A 21246-nucleotide genomic window follows, 5' to 3' on the forward strand; every position below is an offset into this window, starting at 1 on the left:
CTGCTCCCATGCGGCCAGCACACATGTAAGCTATAGGAGAGGTACCATGGTGATGGTGGTGGGTGACCTGGGGCCCAGGCTGTGTGCTTGTGTAGCTTCCTCGTACATCTTGCTTCTGTTTTCTCTTCCTGCTCAAGTTCAATCCTGAATATATTCTGGCATCTTAGAGTACTGCTAGGCCCACCTGACCTTCTGAACTGGTGAGTCGGACAGAATTGAGCTCTTTTTTTTTTTTTTTTTTTATTTTTTTAAAATTTATTCATTTTTTAGAAAGGAGGGGGGGGGAGAGAGAGAGGAGAGAGAGAAGGGGGGAGGAGCAGGAAGCATCAACTCCCATATATGCCTTGACCAGGCAAGCCCAGGGTTTTGAACCGGCGACCTCAGCATTTCCAGGTCGACGCTTTACCCACTGCGCCACCACAGGTCAGGCAGAATTGAGCTCTTGATGGGCAGTTCTTGCTCTATGAATGTTGATGGCCATGGTCAGGTGTTCTGTTTCTACCAGAGTCCAGTGGCATTCCAGAAGCTGTGTTACAAAAGGTTTATAATGATCTTGCACAGATGGTATGGACCTCTCCAGACTGTATATGTGTCTACATGGTTCTCCTGGTGGGGTCTGCATAAACTCCACAGCATTTCTTCAGAAATAGCTCTAAGTTCATCGTTGTATTGTTCTTATCTGCAAGTGGTCGGCCTGCCTAGACCTGCTGAAGACCCTTTTCTACTCTGGACCCCACGCGAAGTGGGCATCCTTCTGTGCCACCAGTTATATGAATTGACACGGCATTACTAAGTATGCAAAGGCCCCAGGACCCATCCAGGCCTCCAAGGCATTGGACTTCTATTTATAGGGCTTAGAATCATCCTCACTGAGCAGGCAATGGAGGATATATTTGGAGCTAAGAGGCAAAAAGTGACAACTGGCATGTCCTTTTCTTTCCTTTAGGAAGGCCAGCACTTCCCTGACCAGGTTATGCTGTGACTTGACTACTTATTAGTCTGGTGGCCAGGAGGAGAGGTGAGGTAGACCCAGGGAGGTGTGCGTTACTACAGGCGAGGCCTTGGCATCTTCTTCAAGCAACCGGGGAATGTCAGCCTCTTACAGGGAGGAGCGAACCGCTCCTGCAGTCCCAGCAGGTGCAAGGAGATCTGGGATTGCACGAACCCGGATGTTGCCATTAGAAATCTCAGGGCCCCTCCCCTTCCCAAGCAGAGCCCTGAGCATGCCATAGTAGGCTTGCAGTGGATGAGAACTCAACTGGACCTGGAGCTGTGCTGCTCATATAATGAAGTCAGGGGCCTGATCCTCATCTTTTCTGCTTTCTGGCTACAGGAGGTGAGAGTTTCTCTCTATATATGGCTGAGGCAGTTGGTTTTCTATTGCTGTATTGCAAGTTATCACAAAAAGCTGCTTAAAACAACATCTGTTTACCATGCCATTCTGTAGGCAGGGCATCTGGGCAGGCTAGACTGGGCTCTGCTCAGTGTATTGGGTCAGCGGTGCCATAGAGCATAACATAATCACAGGACTAGTAGCTCATCATATTAATGAGTTCCAGGGACTAGGGTGTGGCATCTTGGGGGACCACTTTTAGAATACTGCCTCCAGCAGTCTACCCTCTGGCCCCCCAAAATTCACATCTCTACCAAATGTAAAATACATTCATCTCCTTCCAAGGTTCTCAAGGGTCTCACCCTATTCCATCATTTATTCAAAGTCCAGAATCATCTAAACATCATCAGCTCAAAAGTCCAAAATTTCATCATTTAAGTCAGGTACAGAGGAGTCCTTGGAATATAACCCTGTAAGCACAGCTCCTGGACACAATTCTTTTCTGTCTATAGGCCTATGAAACTAAAGAAATAAATTATTTCTTTACTTATGTTCCCAACGCTCCCAACATACAATGAGGGGACTGGCATAGGATGACAGTTACAAGAACTTTGAGGGAGTGTCAGCCCTGCATGTAGATGTTCCAGGTTCGATTCCTGGTCACAGAAGTGACCATCTGCTTCTCCTCTCTTTCCCCTTCTCTCTCTCTCCTCTCCTCCTCCCGCAGCCATGGCTTGAGTGCTTTGAGCACATGCCCTTGGCGCTGAGGATGGCTCTGTGGAGCCTCCGTGTGAAGTCCGCTGAGGCCTTTGATGTGCACACATCATACTTCACCCCTGCGCCCTACTTGACCCCTGTCCATGCCTCAGCAAGGGAAACTTGGAAGGAGATGAATGTATTTTACATTTGGTAGAGATGTGAATTTTGGGGGGCCAGAGGGTAGACTGCTGGAGGCAGCATTCTAAAAGTGGTCCCCCAAGATGCCACACCCTAGTCCCTGGAACTCATTAATATGATGAGCTACTAGTCCTGTGATTATGTTATGCTCTATGGCACTGTTGACCCAATACACTGAGCAGAACCCAGTCTAGCCTGCCCAGATGCCCTGCCTACAGAATTGCATGGTAAATAGCTCAGTTGGGAGCATGGTCCCAGACAGGGGTTGCTAGGTAGATCCTGGTAGGGGCGCATGCAGGAGTCTATCTCCTGTTAAGTTCTCACATTAAAAAAAAAGGAAAGAAAGAAAGAGAGAGAGAGGGAGGGAGAGAAAGAAGGAAGGAAGAAATAAAAAACTTGTGTGCTTTGCATGGACAGCACAGAGATTCACTCCATTAGGCAAAAGGTTCTCCCAACAGATCTTTCTGGGATAATTCCTCAGAATTTAGCTTTTGTTGAGAAAGCAAAGGGAAAATACACCCTTAGCCTCCTAGAGGTGCGCTGGTTTGATTGAGTTCTGAAGAATACCCTTGCTAGAGGCATGGCCAGGGGTCAGGTAGGGCATGGGGTGAAATGTGACGTGTGCACATCAAAGGCCTCGGCGGACTTCACAGGGAGCTCAGGAGAGGGTGGCGCTTCAGAACTGCCCCGCTTGAGGCAGTGGGTCTTGCTCTTAGTGCCTCTGCACCAACCAGTCATTGGGTGTGGGCTGCCCCTGGGGAGGAGCGCAGGTGTGACTGGGGGAGGTGGCTCTCTTCAGCTGAGAGCCACTCCTGGAGAGGACCTCAGATGAGAGCTGGTGGCACTGGAGAGGACCTCAGATGAGAGCTGGTGGCACAGACACTCGGGAACAGCTGGGAGAACGAGTGCCTCAAGCCCGAAGGGGAGAACGCGGGGCACCCCACAGTGCCCACTCCAGTGACCATTTCCTGTGTCTCCTAAGAGCCAACATCTGTACTTTTATTAATTGTCTACTGCTGCATGATAAATTACCCCCAAACATAGCAGCTTAAGACAACAAATAGTGACTATCCATAGTTTCTGTCGGTCATGAATCGGAGTTCAGCTTAGACAGTGTCTCTGGCTTAGAGTGTCTCTTGGGGTCATCATAAGCTTCTGGCTTGGCTACAATCACCTCAAGACTCTCATGGGGCTAGAGAGCCCGTTTCCAGCTCCCCCGTGTGGCTGCTGGCAGGCCTCGGAAGACCCACTGTCAAGGTCATTTACGCGGTTGCTGGCTCACTTCAGTTCCTGGTCCTGTTCTCCTTGGGCTGCCTAAGTGTTTTCATGACATGCAGCTGGTGATTGGAGAGTGAGAGACCACGCCCAACTAATCTTGGAACTGACATCACATCACTTCTGTCATAGTATTCCTGAGAAACAATCACTAAAGGAGAAAGGACACACAAGGCAGTGACTACCAGGAGGTGAGGGTCACTGGGATATCTTAGAGCGGCCTGTCACAAATACAAACTGACAAAGGCTGAACTGAGCATTTCACCTGCCTTGCTTTATTTAATCCTCACACTGACCTTAAGGGAGTTGCTATTAATATCCTCTTTTGCAGACGTGGGAACAGGCTCAGAGTGGTTAAATAACTCGCTCACAGCTACACAAATTACTGTGTGGGAGAGAGAAGGCTGAGCCCAGGTTTTTCTGTGAACAAGCCTGGTGTTTCTAACTCCTTTATTGTACTGTCTCCCTCAATGACATCTTCGGAAGGTCCAAGTTGTTGCAGAGCACTGAAGCTAGACAGGGTTCTATTATGCTTTGGGTGCAGGGACTAAGGGACATGTCAGAGGGCTCTAAAACCAGGCATTTTCTAACTCAGGAAGGTCAGGAATAAAGCTGGGAACGCAGAAGAGTGAGCAGGCCAGAAGACTGGGCAGAGAGGGATTCTGAACTGGTTGTGTTATTGGTGAAATCAGCTGTGAGCATGAAGCCCTCCTTCCTTTCCAGTTCATAGTTTCTAAGTATGGATTGGAAAGAAAGGTTGCAGGGACCTAGAAACAAATGAGCTAAAACTATTACTTGGCTATGGCCAAAAAGCCCAGCTTCTTTTTTTTTTTTTTTTTTTTACAGAGACAGAGAGAGAGAGAGTCAGAGAGAGTCAGAGAGAGGGATAGACAGGGATAGACAGACAGGAACGGAGAGATGAGAAGCATCAATCATTAGTTTTTTGTTGCGCGTTGCAACACCTTAGTTATTCATTGATTGCTTTCTCATATGTGCCTTGACTACGGGCCTTCAGCAGACCGAGTAACCCCTTGCTTGAGCCAGCAACCTTGGGCTCAAGCTGGTGAGCTTTTCTTTTGCTCAAACCAGATGAGCCCGCACTCAAGCTGGCCACCTCGGGGTCTCAAACCTGGGTCTTCCGCACCCAAGTCCGACGTTCTATCCACTGTGCCACCGCCTGGTCAGGCAAAAAGTCCAGCTTCTTGCATAAGCTATATGCCCAGGTATAAGCTCTTAGTGACTGTCAGACCTAAAGCTGAGGGCTGTTCCAAGTTATCTATTGCTGTGTAACAACCACCCCAGATCTCAGTGGCTTGTAACAATAATAGTTAATTTCTAGGAATTTTTTGCATTGGCTGGGCAGTATTCCTCCAGTCTCACCCGGGATCCCAAGCTTGTGTTTAGTGGGAGGGTCTGAGATGTCCTCACCCACAAGTCGGGAGCCTCGGCTGGACAGCGGGACCTCCCCGCGCTGCTTCTCGTCCGCAGTGGTCCAGCCCGAGTGTCTACCTGCGCAGTCGCGCTCCAAGAGAACGGAGGCAGAAGCTGCAGGACACCTCGAGGCACAGGCTCCAGGGCTTGTGCATTATTTCGGCCACTTTCTCTCTTGGTCACAGAAATCACAAGCCCCGCCCAGATTTGATGGAGTTGAGAATGGCCACTCCTCTTATTGGGAACTTAACTGGGAGGAAAGGAAAGGACACACTACAAAAGAGCACGGAGGCCCTGGCCGGTTGGCTCAGCGGTAGAGCGTCGGCCTGGCGTGCGGGGGACCCGGGTTCGATTCCCGGCCAGGGCACATAGGAGAAGCGCCCATTTGTTTCTCCACACCCCCCCCTTCCTCTCTGTCTCTCTCTTCCCCTCCCGCAGCCAAGGCTCCATTGGAGCAAAGATGGCCCGGGCGCTGGGGATGGCTCCTTGGCCTCTGCCCCAGGCGCTAGAGTGGCTCTGGTCGAGGCAGAGTGACGCCCCAGAGGGACAGAGCATCGCCCCCTGGTGGGCAGAGCTTCGCCCCTGGTGGGCGTGCGGGGTGGATCCCGGTCGGGCGCATGCAGGAGTCTGTCTGACTGTCTCTCCCCGTTTCCAGCTTCAGAAAAATACAAAAAAAAAAAAAAAAAAAAAAAAGAGCATGGACACAAAGAGCTGTGACTCATTGATGATCATTGTTACCATTTGCCATGGAGATCTGGAAAAGGGAGTTCATGTTTAAATTACAAGGAAGTAGCTCTAGTTACTTTGGTATGGGCAGTGGTTACAGTGGGTTACAGGCATGTGAGAAAGGGCTGGAATGGGCCCGAGATCTGGTGTCCCCACCGCAGGCACTGGAATGAGACCACCTGTGCAGGGAGCCGCAGAGCTTGGACCCAGTCAGCAGTAGGAACGTAAGACCTCAGATACTGGAAGAACCACGTCGAACAATGTGATTCTACACAAAACTGAGTTCAGGCTGCTGCTGGCGTCCAGTGACATGCGGACGCACTGTGTAGAACGGGCCTCTCCCAACTGCAGGCAGGACTGCTCAGTGGGTGCTGAAATTAATTCAGTAGTTCATGATCAGCATCTAAAAAAGTGGAAAATATCAAAGTGCCACGCAAAGGTGTTTCCTTGAACTTTTAATTCACTTACATAAATAAGCTCATAAATATGTGTATCGGGAAACCAAGCGATGGAAAAACACATCTTCCTATGGGTCACGGTCAAAGTTTGAAAGCCACTGATTCAGTATATTTTGGGGTAGGGGAGTATCTACTTTAAAGCCATGGAAGAATGTGTTAACAACAGTATCTGGCCAGAGTTACAAGATGATAGAGAATAAGAACGGTAATTCTATGGTCCGGGCAGTTTCCTGCCGTTGTAAGAGGTTTGAAACAAAGGGAACCTTGAACAATATGATTTCCTTCCCGACTGCTTAACTCCCTCATTGGAATCAGACAGAACAAAACAGGGTGGATCCGAGCTGGGAAGACTTGTGGCAGAAAGTAGCTGATCTTCCGGGTTCCCCCCTGACATTCTACCAGGTAATGGTTTCCTGTGGAGTTTCCTCCCCTGGAGCCCGGGCCCCTCAGAGCAGGGGCTCTGTCTGTCTGGTGCATGGCTGAGTCCCCAGTGGCTAGATGGGTGCTCAGCACATCCTAGGCACTCAATCAACGCTTGTGGAGTAAATGAGCAGACGGATGGATGGTGTTGGGCAGATAAAAAAAATTTTTTTTTTTTTTTTACAGGGACAGAGAGAGAGTCAGATAGAGGGATAGATAGGGACAGATAGATAGGAACAGAGATGAGAAGCATCAATCATCAGTGTTCCACAGCGACACCATAGTTGTTCATTGATTGCTTTCTCATATGTGCCATGACCGCGGGCCTTCAGCAGACTGAGTACCCCCCCCCTCCCGGCTCGAGCCAGTGACCTTGGGTCCATGCTAGTGAGCTTTTCGTTCAAGCCAGATGAGGCCGCGCTCAAGCCGGCAAACCCGGGGTCTCGAACCTGGGTCCTTCCACATCCCAGTCCGACGCTCTATCCACTGCGCCACCGCCTGGTCAGGCCAGATAAAATATATTACGCTCACTTTGTTAAAGATGGCGCTGCCCACATGGAAGTGCATTGCCCAGGTGATATTAATGTGTGTTGGGGGCAGGCTGTGGGCAAGCAGGATCCTTATAGCCTGGGGCTTGGTTTTAGGACTAAGCCTTTCCCACCCTTTTTTTAAAATTTTATTTATTTTTTATTTATTCATTTTTAAGAGCAGAGAGAGAGACAGAGAGAGAGAGAGAGAGAGGAGAGAAAGACAGAGAGAGAGAAGGGGGGAGGAGCTGGTTTCGAACCGGCGACCTCAGCATTTCCAGGTCGACGCTTTATCCACTGTGCCACCGCAGGTCAGGCCTTTCCCACCCTTTTTGATGTGGGGTGGTATAATCCAATTATGCCTCAGATAAGTGACTTTGTATCAGAGACTTCCTTATTTTGTATATTGGATTAAAGGTTTTGATTTCTACACTATAAAATGAGGGCAGAGCCCTGGCCGGTTGGCTCAGCGGTAGAGCGTTGGCCTAGCGTGCGGAGGACCCGGGTTCGATTCCCGGCCAGGGCACACAGGAGAAGCGCCCATTTGCTTCTCCACCCCTCCGCCGCGCTTTCCTCTCTGTCTCTCTCTTCCCCTCCCGCAGCCGAGGCTCCATTGGAGCAAAGATGGCCCGGGCGCTGGGGATGGCTCTGTGGCCTCTGCCCCAGGCGCTAGAGTGGCTCTGGTCGCAATATGGCGACGCCCAGGATGGGCAGAGCATCACCCCCTGGTGGGCAGAGCGTCGCCCCCTGGTGGGCGTGCGGGGTGGATCCCGGTCGGGCGCATGCGGGAGTCTGTCTGACTGTCTCTCCCTGTTTCCAGCTTCAGAAAAATGAAAAAAAAAAAAAAAAATGAGGGCAGAACAGGAGCTTGCTCTCTTGGTTCCTGAGATTAGTATTAGATACCAGAGCAGAGAGGAGAGCAGAGAGAGGCCATGTGCAGTAGGCCAGGAGAAGCAGCCAAGATGGTGGAGTGTTGAGTGAGAAGCCAGTTTGTGCAGAGTTTGTGCAGGGAGAAGAAAGGAGATGGGGAACAGAGATGAATAGGTCTGGTGAGCTAGAAACCTTTGATTCTAGGAAACTCGGATAAGTCAGTAGCTTTGTGAGTGCTGAATGAGTGGGTTTTGGAGCCCAGTGTGTGTTTTTACTTGCCTGCCAGGTGCAAGCTAGGATTAAAGATGATGGCCCACCAGTTCGTGGCTCTGTTGTTTCTTTACCTACTGTCCGAATCCAATGCGAACTTGCATGGACCAGGCTGCTGTGATGGTGGCCCTGGGTACAGGCTTTACAGATGGGGATGGGGGGATGGGAGGATGGGGCACCTCATGCTAAGTGCCGTATTTTATAGGTACTGCTTTTCACTGAATGCACTTTGTAAGCTGTTTCCATCTGTGCTTATTTTTATTCAAACCAGTTCAGATCCTTTTTTTCAAATATTGCGCAGCTGGACAGTCGTGTTTCTGAAACCAGTCAGCATGGGGCCAGGCAGCACCGAAAGAAGAGAAGCATCGCTCTAACTTTGGCGGGCAGCCCTGTAGACACGTCCTTCAGACAGAGGTGGGCGGGGTTTGCGGGCCAGCAGCCTATCCCCAGGGCCAGAGACAACTGATAATAGCAGATAAGGATTGTTCATGTTACAGAAAAAAGACAACTCGTTGAGCAAGGAGACCTCAAAATGTTGTGAATGGAGGATGAGGAAGCAATGAAGAAAGACACACAATGGGGGGAGGGGGAGAGGGTATGGGGGGAGAGATGGTGATGGACGCACTCGACCTGGGTGGTGAACACACAGTCCAGTGGACAGATGATGTGTTACGAAAATTTGCACCTGAAACTTGTATCATTTTGTTGACCAGTGTCATACCCCCCAAAATTCAATAAAAAACAAATAAATACAGATAAACATAAGAAAAGACAACAGATAAGGCTTTTTGTATTTTTGTTTTTTACTTTGAACATTAGCATTAAGTCGGTTACCGTACACATCCAAAGGCCCAGCATCTCGGAAATATCATGAAGTGGCACACCGTGCACCAGAGTCTCACAGAATAAAATAGACAATGCTACATCAAGTGGTTAAAAATACACAAAAAGTAGTTTTAACAGTCTATAAATTTTTTATACTTAAAATCATGATTGAGTTGAAATAAAAAAGTGCATTTCAATTGCTAAAAAAATAATATTGGTACAGTTAACACAAGGGGGGATCAGTACACGGGGTGGGGGGGGGGGGCTGACAGGATGCTGGAGAACGTGACTCAGGGAGCGAGGCTAGTGTGCACATCCCGGAGAGCGTGGGCCCGCTGCACCGGCGCCTGCGGCCACCAGCTCTCCTGACCCCAGTATCTTTCCCATCTCAGGAGATCCTGTCCTCCCGACCTGTCACACCCCCAACCAAAAGTCTCTTCTAAACTTCATTGCAGCATGAGAGTACCTGCCCTACACGAGTCAACTTGACCTTCAACCGCGTCTTGGCAGAGGGAGGACTGCACTTGACACAAGTACCCCGGCCGCCGGCCTGGATCTCTGCGACCGGGCAGGCAGAACAGGGACCGAGCAGCTTCTGTTTTGTCAAACTCCTTTGGACAAATGTTCAACATTCAACAACAAGCTTTGTAAACCTAACACTAAACAATTTCTGGCAAGCAAACTGGATTTTCTTTTCTAGAAGAAACGAGGAAAAGTGCAAGTGATTTCGGTACTGTTGGGGAAAACAAAAAATTCAACAAACGAACAAGCTACGCCCGGCCACCTGTCACCTAAACAAATCACAGCTTCAGTGTCATTTTTTTTGTCAAGTGTTGGAGTCACAAGCGGACACCTCTATCTACCTGTACTGCTCAGGGTCAGACGTGGCTGGGGGAAGGAGACGGGTATGTGTTAGGAAGGCCATTCCAGGGGCAAATGCCTCCTGGCTCTACACGGGAACAGTTACGGTCCGCGGCTGCGAGGAGCCGCAACTAGACTCGGGGTCAGAGAGCTGATGAGGGTTAGGGGCCCTAAGACAAGGAGGTGACAGAGAGGGAGCACAGACGGAATTCCAGCCTGGAGGCCTCCGGGACCCAGGGACTGCTCCCTGGCGTAACAGACAGCCACGTGGAGCGGAACAGGGGAGAAGGGACACCTTCCCGAGTTACCCACTCCACTCTTGTCCTCAGAGATGTGTTGGGCCTGCGCTGGTGGTGGGATTTGGAAGAAGGAGGGTCGCCTTCCTGCTTCAGCACGGAACACATCTCCCACGGGAAGGTCCTGGCTTTGACTCTCGGGCACCATTATTTTAAAGACCTAATTACGATGCCTGCCCCACAAGGACCTCTGACCCACACATCAACCATTGTTTGCACTGTGAAGGCTGAGCAACTACTGGACATAGTAATAAGGGAAAATGTCTTAAAAACTATGATCTATAAGCATTGAGTCAAGAGAGGATATTCTATAGGAGACTTAAAAGCGCGCTCTTTCTTTAGAAGGCTTAGAATAAAGAAGCTGAAGTACTTTGTTGCCCCCTTGTGGACAAAGCCAGTACTGCTGATGAAATAGAATCAGTTCATGTCAAGAAATGAATAAATGCATATTCCAAGGACCCATCTGATTTTCAGAGGCTGTATATATATCCTTGGGGACACAACTTCAGAAGTAAACAGCAAAAGTATGCCATATAGTTTTTTTTTTAACTTTTGAAAAACCTAATGAGTTGAATAATCAAGCACAGATGAGATATTTCTGGGAGGGTTAGCTTAGATTCTACTTTTTAAAAAAAAAAAAATTTTATCCCATTTTAGAGAGAGAGGAGAGAGAGGGTGGAGGGGGGAGGGAGGGAGGAAGGGAGGGAGAGCAAAAGAGAGAGAGAGAGAGAGAGAGAGAGAAGGGGGAGGGGGAAGGGAGAGAGAGAGAGAGAGAAGGGGGTAGAAGTAGAATGCATCAACTCCCATACCTGCCTTGACCAGGCAAGCCCAGGGTTTCAAACCAGCAACCTCAGCATTCCAGATTGACGCTTTTACCACTGCGCACCACAGGTCAGGCTGGGAGGGTTAGATTCTAAAAGAATATTTCTCACCAACTTGCAAGTGCAATTAAACACAGCCCCAAGTCCTATGCAGGATGTGAGTTGGCATCCCTGTCCTCTGACCACACGGTCCCTTCACTGTAAAAGACAGGTAGGGAAGGAAGCTGTGTTCGTTCAGGAGCTGGATATTAATAAACGACTTGATTCTTTGGTAAATCCGGTACAGAGACAGGCTCTTTGGTTGATCAAAACCAACAACACAAGTATCAGATTTCTTTCTGAAGTTCAGCAAAATTCAGCTCCTACCCCTTCTTGCCCCATCTCAATTTCCTGCATGTCCCCCAAATCGTTTTCAAGTAATCTGTAACATCCCCAGTCTCACCAGCAAAGCTCAAATCACGTAAAAGGAACCTGGAACTAGAAAGTGGGGGGGGGGGGGCATTTCTCAGGGGCAAGGGCCTTCTGACACTTGCACCAAACGTTTCCTATCATAGAAGACACGAAACAAGCCAGCATTGTCTCTGGGGCGCAGCTCCAAGTGGGAACCCACTACGGCTCTCCACTCGTCCTGCCCGTGACTCAGATGAGAAAAGCCATGCGTTTCCAAGTGGTTACTTTAGGTAGCCAGTTACTACCAAAGAGAAGCAAGCTTCCAGGTCAACAATAGGAGACTATCAAGACAAATCAAAGCCAAAGGTATTTAAAACAAGAAACCCTTGTTAGTTATTTCTGTAGAAAGAGACTTGCTGTGCTGAGTAAACTGGTCTTCCCATTCCAAATAGCCAGTGAAGGCTTCCAAAGTCTTGAACTTACTCATTATCAGAAACAAACCAATTCTCACAATTTTGCACCGTCCCACCAAAACATACTGTCACCAGACAAAAATGATCAAGAATTATTAACAGCTGCCTTCTTAGAGTCCCACTTCATGTGGTTATTAGTCTTGAAAACCTGAGCATTACTATTATTAATTTGAAGGAAAGAGGCATGATATTTTAAATCAAAAGGGAAGATTATTGACTAAGGCCAAAATCCTCAATGCAATAGTTTTCATTCATTGAAAAAAATAAATAAACCCCTCAATCCAGTTTCCTCATTTTGAAGAGTTTTCAGTTTGGGGGGAGGACTGAAAGGGAACCAGAGACCTGTACACAGCACAGGCTTCCGTTCTGACTGAAAGGTTAGCCAATTGCTACAGTTTTATTAATAAGGTGCTCATATCACATAGAGAACACATGGCAACCCCCTTTTTATTACATCCTTCATATATTATCTATCAACCATATTTTAATTAGATGAGAACAAGTAGGAAAGAAAGTATGAGGGACAGGAGGATGAGAGGCAGGTCAAAAATCAATCAAGGATTTTTGAAAAACCCAGAGAGCACTTTTCATGATTTGATTAAAATAAAAGCATGGGTACAACCTTGCAAACTGTCTCTGGAAGAGAGAGGGCACACAGGAACAGGGCATAGCAACAGCAGCATCAGGACCCCTTAGAAATGGAAGGCATTCAGGAAGACTAGGGTGAGCAGAAGGTGTTCCAGAGAGATACTCAACGGCCTTTCGTTTGAGAAGAACATCTGGCTTCCGGTGAAAGAAGAGCAAATGAAGAGCAAGGTAAGGATAAAATATTTCATCAGTAGACATGAAACATGTGAAGAAATAAGATAGAAATAAAAGCTAAAAATGCCACCTACACATGACGGGGGAACAAAACCAAAGCACGTTCGAAACTCTGGTCCAAGGTTTCAGCTGTTTTGTAGAGCCACAGCCATCGGAATAGGGCGATTCCAATACTCGTGGAGAATGAAATAATCAGAGGTAGGATTTAAACCAGGAAAAGAATGTTCCAGGACGCTGGCTTTTCGAAGGCACTCAGGAACAGAAGCTGCAGTGAGCTAGTCGAGGATGATGGGAGAGAGGTGTATGTTCATGTATCTGTTGTGTGGAAATAAAAACTCCAGGAATATTGTGACAATACATGTATTACCGAGTAATCCACGGCGGAACAAGGTAGAAATCCACTTTATAAGTGGTTTCTTACAAGAATATATTTTTGCTTCCACTTAGGAAGGAAGAGAAATTCCTTTTCTGAATAGGCAACTCTGCAAAGTAGTTTGGACTTAAATGAAGAATTTGAAAAATGGTACATTATCTGGTTCTTTATTCAAACTTACTGAACCTCAAGCTTCAAAGTTGGGACAACCAAGGGGTTTGGTTTTCTTTTGAATCTTGCAAAACCTATCCTCTGAGTCTAAGACAAAAAGACCTGATCATAAAGTCTATAAAAAGTCTAGAGAGTATAAAAGTATGGAACTATGAAAGTGGATATATTGATGGCGACTTTTATGGCTTCCATAGAAAGTGTAGAGAGGATCTCTGGTTTGCTTTAACGAGGTAGTGTCCAGGGTGGGAAGGTCATTGTTACCTATAATAAATGCTACAGATGACAGAAGCAGGTTCACAAGGGTGTTGTTATTGCATAATAACGCCACTATCTCATTATAATGGCTAATGACCTCTCACTCCTGAAAAGAAATGACCTTTTGGGAAATTTCTTATCATGGTTCAGGCAAAGGAAAATGAAAACCCAGTATTTACTTGCTCCATTTTACAGTCTGAAGAGTTTCAAGTGAGTTTATTTTTGCAAAGATACATAACTGGTCAAATTCTTAAATGGAACCTAACCCCTTTTCCATAAAACACTTCCCATACAGTCTAGAACAGCACTGAAATGTTCATCATGTAGATCAGCAATGTAATAAAAGCTGCCGCTTCTATACAGTAGCTCAAACAGAAGGGTTTTCTAACTTTAGTTTTCTTTCTTTTTTTCCTTGCAATAAAATCCCATCACCATCTGTGTTTCACAACTGAAATCTGCTAGGTGGGGTGAATATATATACATCTGCAATGGATTTCTATTTCTGCTTGATCTTCTTGAAATTTAAAACTTCTAGTGAAATAAAAATAAAACATACATATCCACTCAACAAACATAGAAACTGAAAATTTTTCAAGAAGTAGAAAATTCAAAGTTCGCAAGCATCTCTTGAGAGTAGTTTGCCTTCACTTAGAATGTGAGGGACAATCAAGTTACAGGGAGCATCCGACCACAGTGGAAAGGGGGTTCCAATAAAAGTAGTTTTTAAAAAGATGGTACAGCTATGGCGATGCCTGTGCTCGGTCATTAATGTAATGAAAGTCAATGTAAATGGTAGACTGGAAAAGCATACGCAACTGATTTGCAAAGGTTTCTTTAAACTCCCGTAAAGTTTTATGTGGCAACCTCCCTGCTTGCTAAAAATAGGAATCAGATCACAAATATACGTGGAAATGAAGCCACGTACCATTAAACTGATCATCTTATATTCCTCATTCAAATTTTAAAAATCTAACTCGGTATGAGCTCACCTGATTTAATTTGAGAAAGCAGCAAGCAGCCTTTCATTAAGGCTGAGAAAGAGTTTATATTTGAATAATCTATGAGAAAAAAAATAGAAAAATGGGAAAAAAATGACCAGTATCAACTCAAGAAAGTCCTTGTGAATTTTCCTCAAGTCTTAACCCTAGCAATGAGACAAGCCTCTGAAGACAGTAAAATTAAGTGTTGAGAAACAGACTCAATTTGATATCTGTATAATGCTGCGATGTGGCCACTGTTGTCTTAAAATGACTTAAGTACAGACAATGGCTGAGAACTCAAACTCCTCCATAGTTATTTTTTCATAAACAGACAGCAAATAGGAAGAATTCGGAAAGACGTCACGGGGTGCCGTTACCTGGGAGAGTACACACCATGCAGTGCCAGCTCTCATCTTAGTAACGAGTCTCAATCAAATGTTCAGCCCCGAGTCTGAGTCTCGAGCATGTTAAACCTGATGTGCGTTTAAGGCTTAATCCTGCAGTTCTTATATTCAGAAGCATTCAAGTTGTGAATATTCTTAATGCATTTCATTATTCACATGTAATATGACACTGACGAGGAGTCATTATGTTCTGGGCAATTTTCCTGAAGACCACAAATCAGGAAAGGCATACTTATATAGGAAAAAAGATGGAATTTTCCAGATTGTTTCACAATATACTTTACTGAGAACTGTATCGTGTGACAATTCTGATTTTTCTAAACCCCCCTATTTTTTTTTTTGCTTCTGTTAAGGGTGGTGGTGATGACTTGCTTAATACTGGTTTTCCTATGTAGAAGATACTTTCCTTATGGCTATATTCACTTGAATAAAAAAATTAAAGATGACTACCTGGATGTTCCAGTTTATAATTGTAGTACACCTCATAAAATCATTGCTTCAATGGTCTCAAGTCAAGAATTCAGAATTGTTGCCCTATACCAGAAATTTACTTACAACAAAATGAGGGATAGCCGATTAACTGGTCTGCAATTTACATCTTTAAGAAATAATTTTAGTATTATAGGTTTGGCTATGAGATAATGGTATGTTTACATAAAGGTGTATAGACCCACAAACTTGTCATGAAATTCAAAGGAAGAGTGTGGGGAGTCACTGAAGGCAGAACACTCATAAACAGGAAATTAACTTTCCTTATTGGTTTGGGTACCTGGGTGTCCCAAGAATGTATAAAAATGTTTAAAATACCACTCTTTCAAACTTATATGCAAAACCAGGAAAAAAAGTGAGTTTTGATATACTTTTCTGCCTCATTCCAAAATTTTTCTAGATCTATATAACAGAAGACAAAGGTGAAAATCAGAGGGAAAAAGGGACATATAAACCAAAAAACTAATAGAGATTGCAATCTTTTAAAAACAGTGATTTAACCTCAATGGAAAGAGTTTTATTTATTTTTTCTACCACAGAGCTAATCAGCCAGAAAGGTGCTTAAAGTATGTCTGCATATTTAATATTAAACACAAAAATAAATAAAAGCCAGGGTTCTGATTCAGGCAATGATCTATGAGCCTGAGGGAAGAAAATGAAGACATTTTAAGATTTAAAAAATCAAGGGAGGGAGAGAAAGGAAGCAAACCGAACTTTGGAACTCAGTTCTCAGAGATGAAAAAATAAAAAATTTTAGCTACATTGAATCAGGATAAAATTGACCAGTTAGATACATTTATGTTAGCCCTTCTGTCCAGCCTTTCCTATAATAAGCTCCTGATGGTGCTCTTTCAAAGTTTTCCAAAATTAGAAAGGTAGACCGCCTAACGGTATTAGAGCCGCCGCTCTCCCTACCACCTACGAACACTGCTAGGACATAAGTATTTGCAGAGGACGGGGCAACAAAACGCAGTTTTCTTTCCCTCATTGCAGTTTAAACTGCGCTGGAATAAGCTCACAGTTGTGGACCATCCAGTGATATCACGGACATTGTAAAACGCAAGCAATCTGTGTTCTCATCCAAATTTCTCAGCCACTAGCAGCCACGTCATGCTTGTGATTTTAGTATACTGTTTCATCTTTTCATGACGATTCTAGAAAAATAAAGCAATCTCAAAACGGGAAGTGTATTCTGAGACTTCAGCTTGCCATCCCACCGAGGTTGATGGGAGCACAGTTCCGCGGGAAGTGAGAAGCTGATGCAACTGGGATGAGCCAATCTCCACGACTTCCTCCTCCGGACAGTGAACAGCTCTCCTCAGATTTTCAAAACATGCACGCTTCAGGTGACTTCCCTGGAAAAGGCCCAACACTCTGCAACCATCCATTTAATGTGCTAACTGAACCAAACAAAACATGGAGGACAAGAGCGTGTCAGTGAGCCCAACAGACACTTGAGTGTTAAGCAGAGATTAAAAAACTACCCAGGACTAACGCCAAGTTCTGAAAGCAAAACCTCGTTGTTGTAGGAACTTGGTCTGGAGACCTTCTCAGATACAGCTAGTTTCTGAAGCACCTTTGAGTTGTACGGATGTAAGAATAACTTTAAACTATAGAAGTTATATGCATCTTTAAGAATCACATTTTGATGATTATAAAAAATTTTTTCTATTATACAACATAGGTCCAGCTACACTGAAAAAATTACACCGCTTATTGAAATACATTTCATTTTAGAAACAGACTACTAAAGAAGTCTATACAAAAACTCTAAAATAATTTCTGTAGTAAAATAAAGAGTGTGTTAGGAGAGCTACACAAAGAAGAAAATTTCCATTTTTTCTATAATGCTTGGTATACTGTGAAACACAGCCAGCTCAACTCTGCAGCCAGCACCAAAAGCTGAAAAGAATTCATTACGATACACAGTGATACAATTAATGCTCTGGGTTAATCTCACAGCCTTCCCGATTAGTACAAAGGACACCAGGCCTATCCCCTCTTTGAGGAGAAGTCCAGGATATAAAAGCAAGCATACCTCATCAGCCGATATGAAATTATAAAATTCCACAAGTCTGAGTATTTGAAATTTATAAAAGTCCCCAGAAAATGCAAGCGAATTGGGCTCTGGTTTGGTGGTTCCCCTGGTTTAGTTGACAGTTCCCTCCGTGAGCTCAAGGTCATCTTGTTCGTGTTTGGATGTGTGGACTCACCCAGACAACGACGACAACGACGAGGCTCTAGGTGGAGGCTGAGAGTCTGGCTGCCACAGAAACGCGCAGCGACTCCCTCTGCGGATCACACGTGGGCACAGAACTCAAGGAGAACGCACTTAAGGGACGGATGTTAGTGATGCTGCGCCGAACTGTTCTTCTCCGCCAGGTGCCGCAGAAAGTTGTCCTCGCCCTGGCCTCTGTGATTTAAAGGCTCGCTCTTAAAGAGGGCTGGAGGTGGGGGGAGGTGCGGGACTGGAGGGATGGGCAGGTGGTGCGGATGGTGCGGGTGCGGGTGGATGTGGAGGTGCGAGAAGGGGTGGGGCACGGGCCGAGGGGGCAGCGTGCTCACAGGACTCATGTTGATTGGAGGGGCTGGGGCTGTGGGCGTGTTCACCACGGACGGGACTGGGGCGGCGGGGGAGGTGGTGAGCGGGATCTGGACAGCAGGCGGCACGTTCACGGGGCTGGTCACCCGGAAGCACTTCTCCTTGTGCGCCTTGAGCATGTTGGAGAAGCGGAACCGCTGGCCACACACGTCGCACGGGTAGGGCTTCTCGCCTGTGTGAGTTCTGCGGTGCCTCTTCATGTTGGGGCGGCTGGTGAAGCTCTTGCCGCAGATTTCACAGATAAAGGGTTTCTCTCCTGAGAGGGACACACACACACAAAAATGATGAACTACGAGGTGGAAAAGATGTGCTTATGTGATTCCGCAGATTTAAAAAGGAGAGTACTATTCCTCTCCTGCGCCTTATTATGTTTTCATTGTCAAAAACGAGTCTTCCAAAGTTGGGACTTGACAAATATGAGCAGGTACGAGTCAAACTTACACACAACCTGTCATCCGGGCTTGGTTAGAAACAAAAACAGGGGGGGCCTTCACATCCCACAGGAAAAACTGCTCACATTGCGTTCCTGTGCTCAAGGGGGCTAACACTGCTGATGAATCTCCGCCTCTAAATTTGGACAAGTTACTCTGTAAGCAGCGTCTGATACTCCAACCAAAAGTAAGACTGCGCTGGAAATGTCCCGTGGTGCTGGCCTGTGGTGGTGCAGTGCCGCCAGTTTGAAACCCTGGGCTTGGCCAGTCAAGGCAGATACGACAAGCAACTATGAGTTGATGCTTCCCGCTTCTCCTTGTCCCCTCCCCTTCTCTCTCTTTCAAATCAATAAAAAATGAAATCTTAAAAAAAGAATCTGTCCTGTGGAGCAAATACGTCTCGGTGTCCACTTGTGCCTAATGCTCAGCGTGGGCTTCCTCTTTGGTACTAGACTTGGAAAACACTGGCCTGACAGCCTACAGCGTAAATGTCACACGGCAGAATGTTTCTCAATGGAGAGCTACGAGCACTCCTGCTGACGATCGTCATTACGTGGGACTATCCTGCACAGCTGAGAGCACTCAGCATTCCTGCTGCCAGCCTACTATTGCCCCCAAGAGATTCTGACAATCAGAAATGTCCCCATACCATTTCCAATGTTCATGGATACAAGGAGAGTTGAGGGGGCATGGGCTATAGCTTCTGGTCAAGAACTACTGGGCCGGTGCGTCAAAAAGGAAACGAAATCCCAAAGTTCTAAGAGCATTTAAAGAGAAATTGGGTTTGGGTTCTAAGAGCTTGATGTTGAAGCTTCCTAACTTCCTTTGGACTTTCTGCTTAGTTCTGTGCTGCGTCTGCCTGCTTCTCTACGCAGGCTCTGGGGGGAAGCAAGATGACAGTACATGTCCATCAATCACTTCACATGGAATGCCGAGGTGAGGGGCGGAGTGCCTGTGACCCCGGCGTCCGTGACCACAGGCTTGTATTTACCAATTCCTCCAGCCAAGCGCAGTGTATTAGCTTGTATCCTTACAGTAACTCCTGCTGCAGAGTCTGCTGTCACTCCAGTATTGCTCCCTTTCTTCCCACTTGGTGGCTTTACTCCATTTTATATAGATGCTATTGTATACGGAGCCTACTGTGTGCTCTGGTCTCATTTTTTTCAGAGAGAGGGACAGACAGGGACAGACAGGAAAGGAGAGATGAGAAACATCAATCATTAGTTTTTCGTCGCACACTGCGACATCTTAGTTGTTCATTGATTGCTTTCTCCTATGTGCCTTCAGAAGACCTGGTGATCCTCAGTGACACACCGACAGACCGACAGACCCTATGAGCAAGGTTTGTTATCATCCCTATTTTACTGATAAGGCAATGAAGAAACTTGCCCAAGATTCTATAGCTAGTGAACAGCCAAGATTTAAAACTCTGCATTCGGCCTGATCAGGGGGTGGCGCAGTGGATAGAGCATCGGACTGGGATGCAGAGGACCCAGGTTCAAGACCCCAAGGTCACCAGCTTGAGTGTGGGCTTATCTGGTTTGAGTAAAGCTCACCAGCTTGGACCCAAGGTCGCTGGCTCGACCAAAGGGTCACTCAGTCTGCTGTAGCCCCCTGGTCAAGGCATATATGAGAAAGCAATCAAGAAAGGTGTCGCAAGGAAACACTGATGATTGATGCTTCTCATCTCTCTCCGTTCCTGTCTGTCTGTCCCTATATGTCCCTCTCTCTGACTCTCTCTCTGTCTCTGAAAAACAAAACAAAACAAAATAAAACAAAAAAAAACCTCTGCATTTGAGGCCTGGCCGGATAGTGATTAGAGAAAGCATTGTCTTAATATGCCAATATGCAGGTTCGACACCTAGTCAGGGCACATACAAGACTCAACCAATGAATGCATAAATAAGTGGAACAACAAATCGATGTTTCTCTCTCTCAAATCAATCAATAAAAATGTTTTAAAAAGAGAGAAGGGGGCCCCTGATCTCACATAGGCCCCACCCGTTCCCCTGCAAAAACACCTGCGTTCTAGCTCGAGTCATAACAGCAGCCCTGCACACCTCACTGCTCTGTGCATCCCAGCACACACCAAGGAACGCTCTTTTCTTACGCTGCCTCCACCTCGGGACCCTGGTACACTCACTAGGAGCTAACTCCTAACCCACATGGAGTCCTTAGTCTATCTCCCCGCCTCTAAGGGCGGCTCTGGTGCCCTCCTGCCATCTCCTCACTTCCCTGAGTGACGGACTGGACAGTCAGGAGGGCTCTGTTTTCTCTGTAACCACCAGTACTATTTTCTTTTTTTTCTTTTTTTTTTTTTAATTTTATTTATTTATTCATTTTTAGAGAGGAGAGGCAGAGGGAGAGAGAGAGAGACAGAGAGGTAGCGAGAGGAGGGAGAGACAGAGAGAAGGGGGGAGGAGCTGGAAGCATCAACTCCCATATGTGCCTTGACCAGGCAAGCCCAGGGTTTCAAACCGGCGACCTCAGCATTTCCAGGTCGACGCTTTATCCACTGTGCCACCACAGGTCAGGCCAACCAGTACTATTTTCTGACTGTCATATTTCTCTTATCTTTCAGCTTCTCATTGTTCCATCACTGCCACAATGAGGCTCTTGGCTGTGATTCATATCCCTCTTTCTGGGTACATCCCGAGCCCAGCCTGCTGTCCTTTCCAATCCATTTCCTCCAATCACCTTAAAAATTTCAAATTCTATGTTAAACTCAATTGGTTAAATCAACTGATTATGATATAACCACCTGATGGAAGTAATTTAAAAACAATAATATAAAAATATAGAAATGTAATTAACAAAAATCTATGATCACACCTGACCAGGTGGTG

The 21246-nt window shown here is 46.2% G+C and overlaps 2 protein-coding genes across 5 annotated transcripts in view; one reads left to right on the top strand and one right to left on the bottom strand.

Annotated features, from left to right (window-relative positions):
* ABI3 (ABI family member 3) overlaps positions 1-21246 on the top strand; it is a 523965-nt gene that overhangs the window by 52384 nt on the left and 450335 nt on the right. The window lies entirely within an intron of this gene.
* Positions 10822-21246, bottom strand: part of ZNF652 (zinc finger protein 652) — a 56834-nt gene continuing 46409 nt past the window's right edge. For both annotated transcript variants that reach the window (XM_066364508.1, XM_066364509.1), the window contains exon 6: positions 10822-18225. In XM_066364508.1, the coding sequence (XP_066220605.1) occupies positions 17714-18225 (512 nt within the window). In that variant the 3' untranslated portion in view covers positions 10822-17713. The remainder of the gene's footprint in view (positions 18226-21246) is intronic.

Source organism: Saccopteryx leptura, chromosome 2 (genome assembly GCF_036850995.1).
Source record: "Saccopteryx leptura isolate mSacLep1 chromosome 2, mSacLep1_pri_phased_curated, whole genome shotgun sequence".
Classification (NCBI taxonomy): Eukaryota; Metazoa; Chordata; class Mammalia; order Chiroptera; family Emballonuridae; genus Saccopteryx; species Saccopteryx leptura.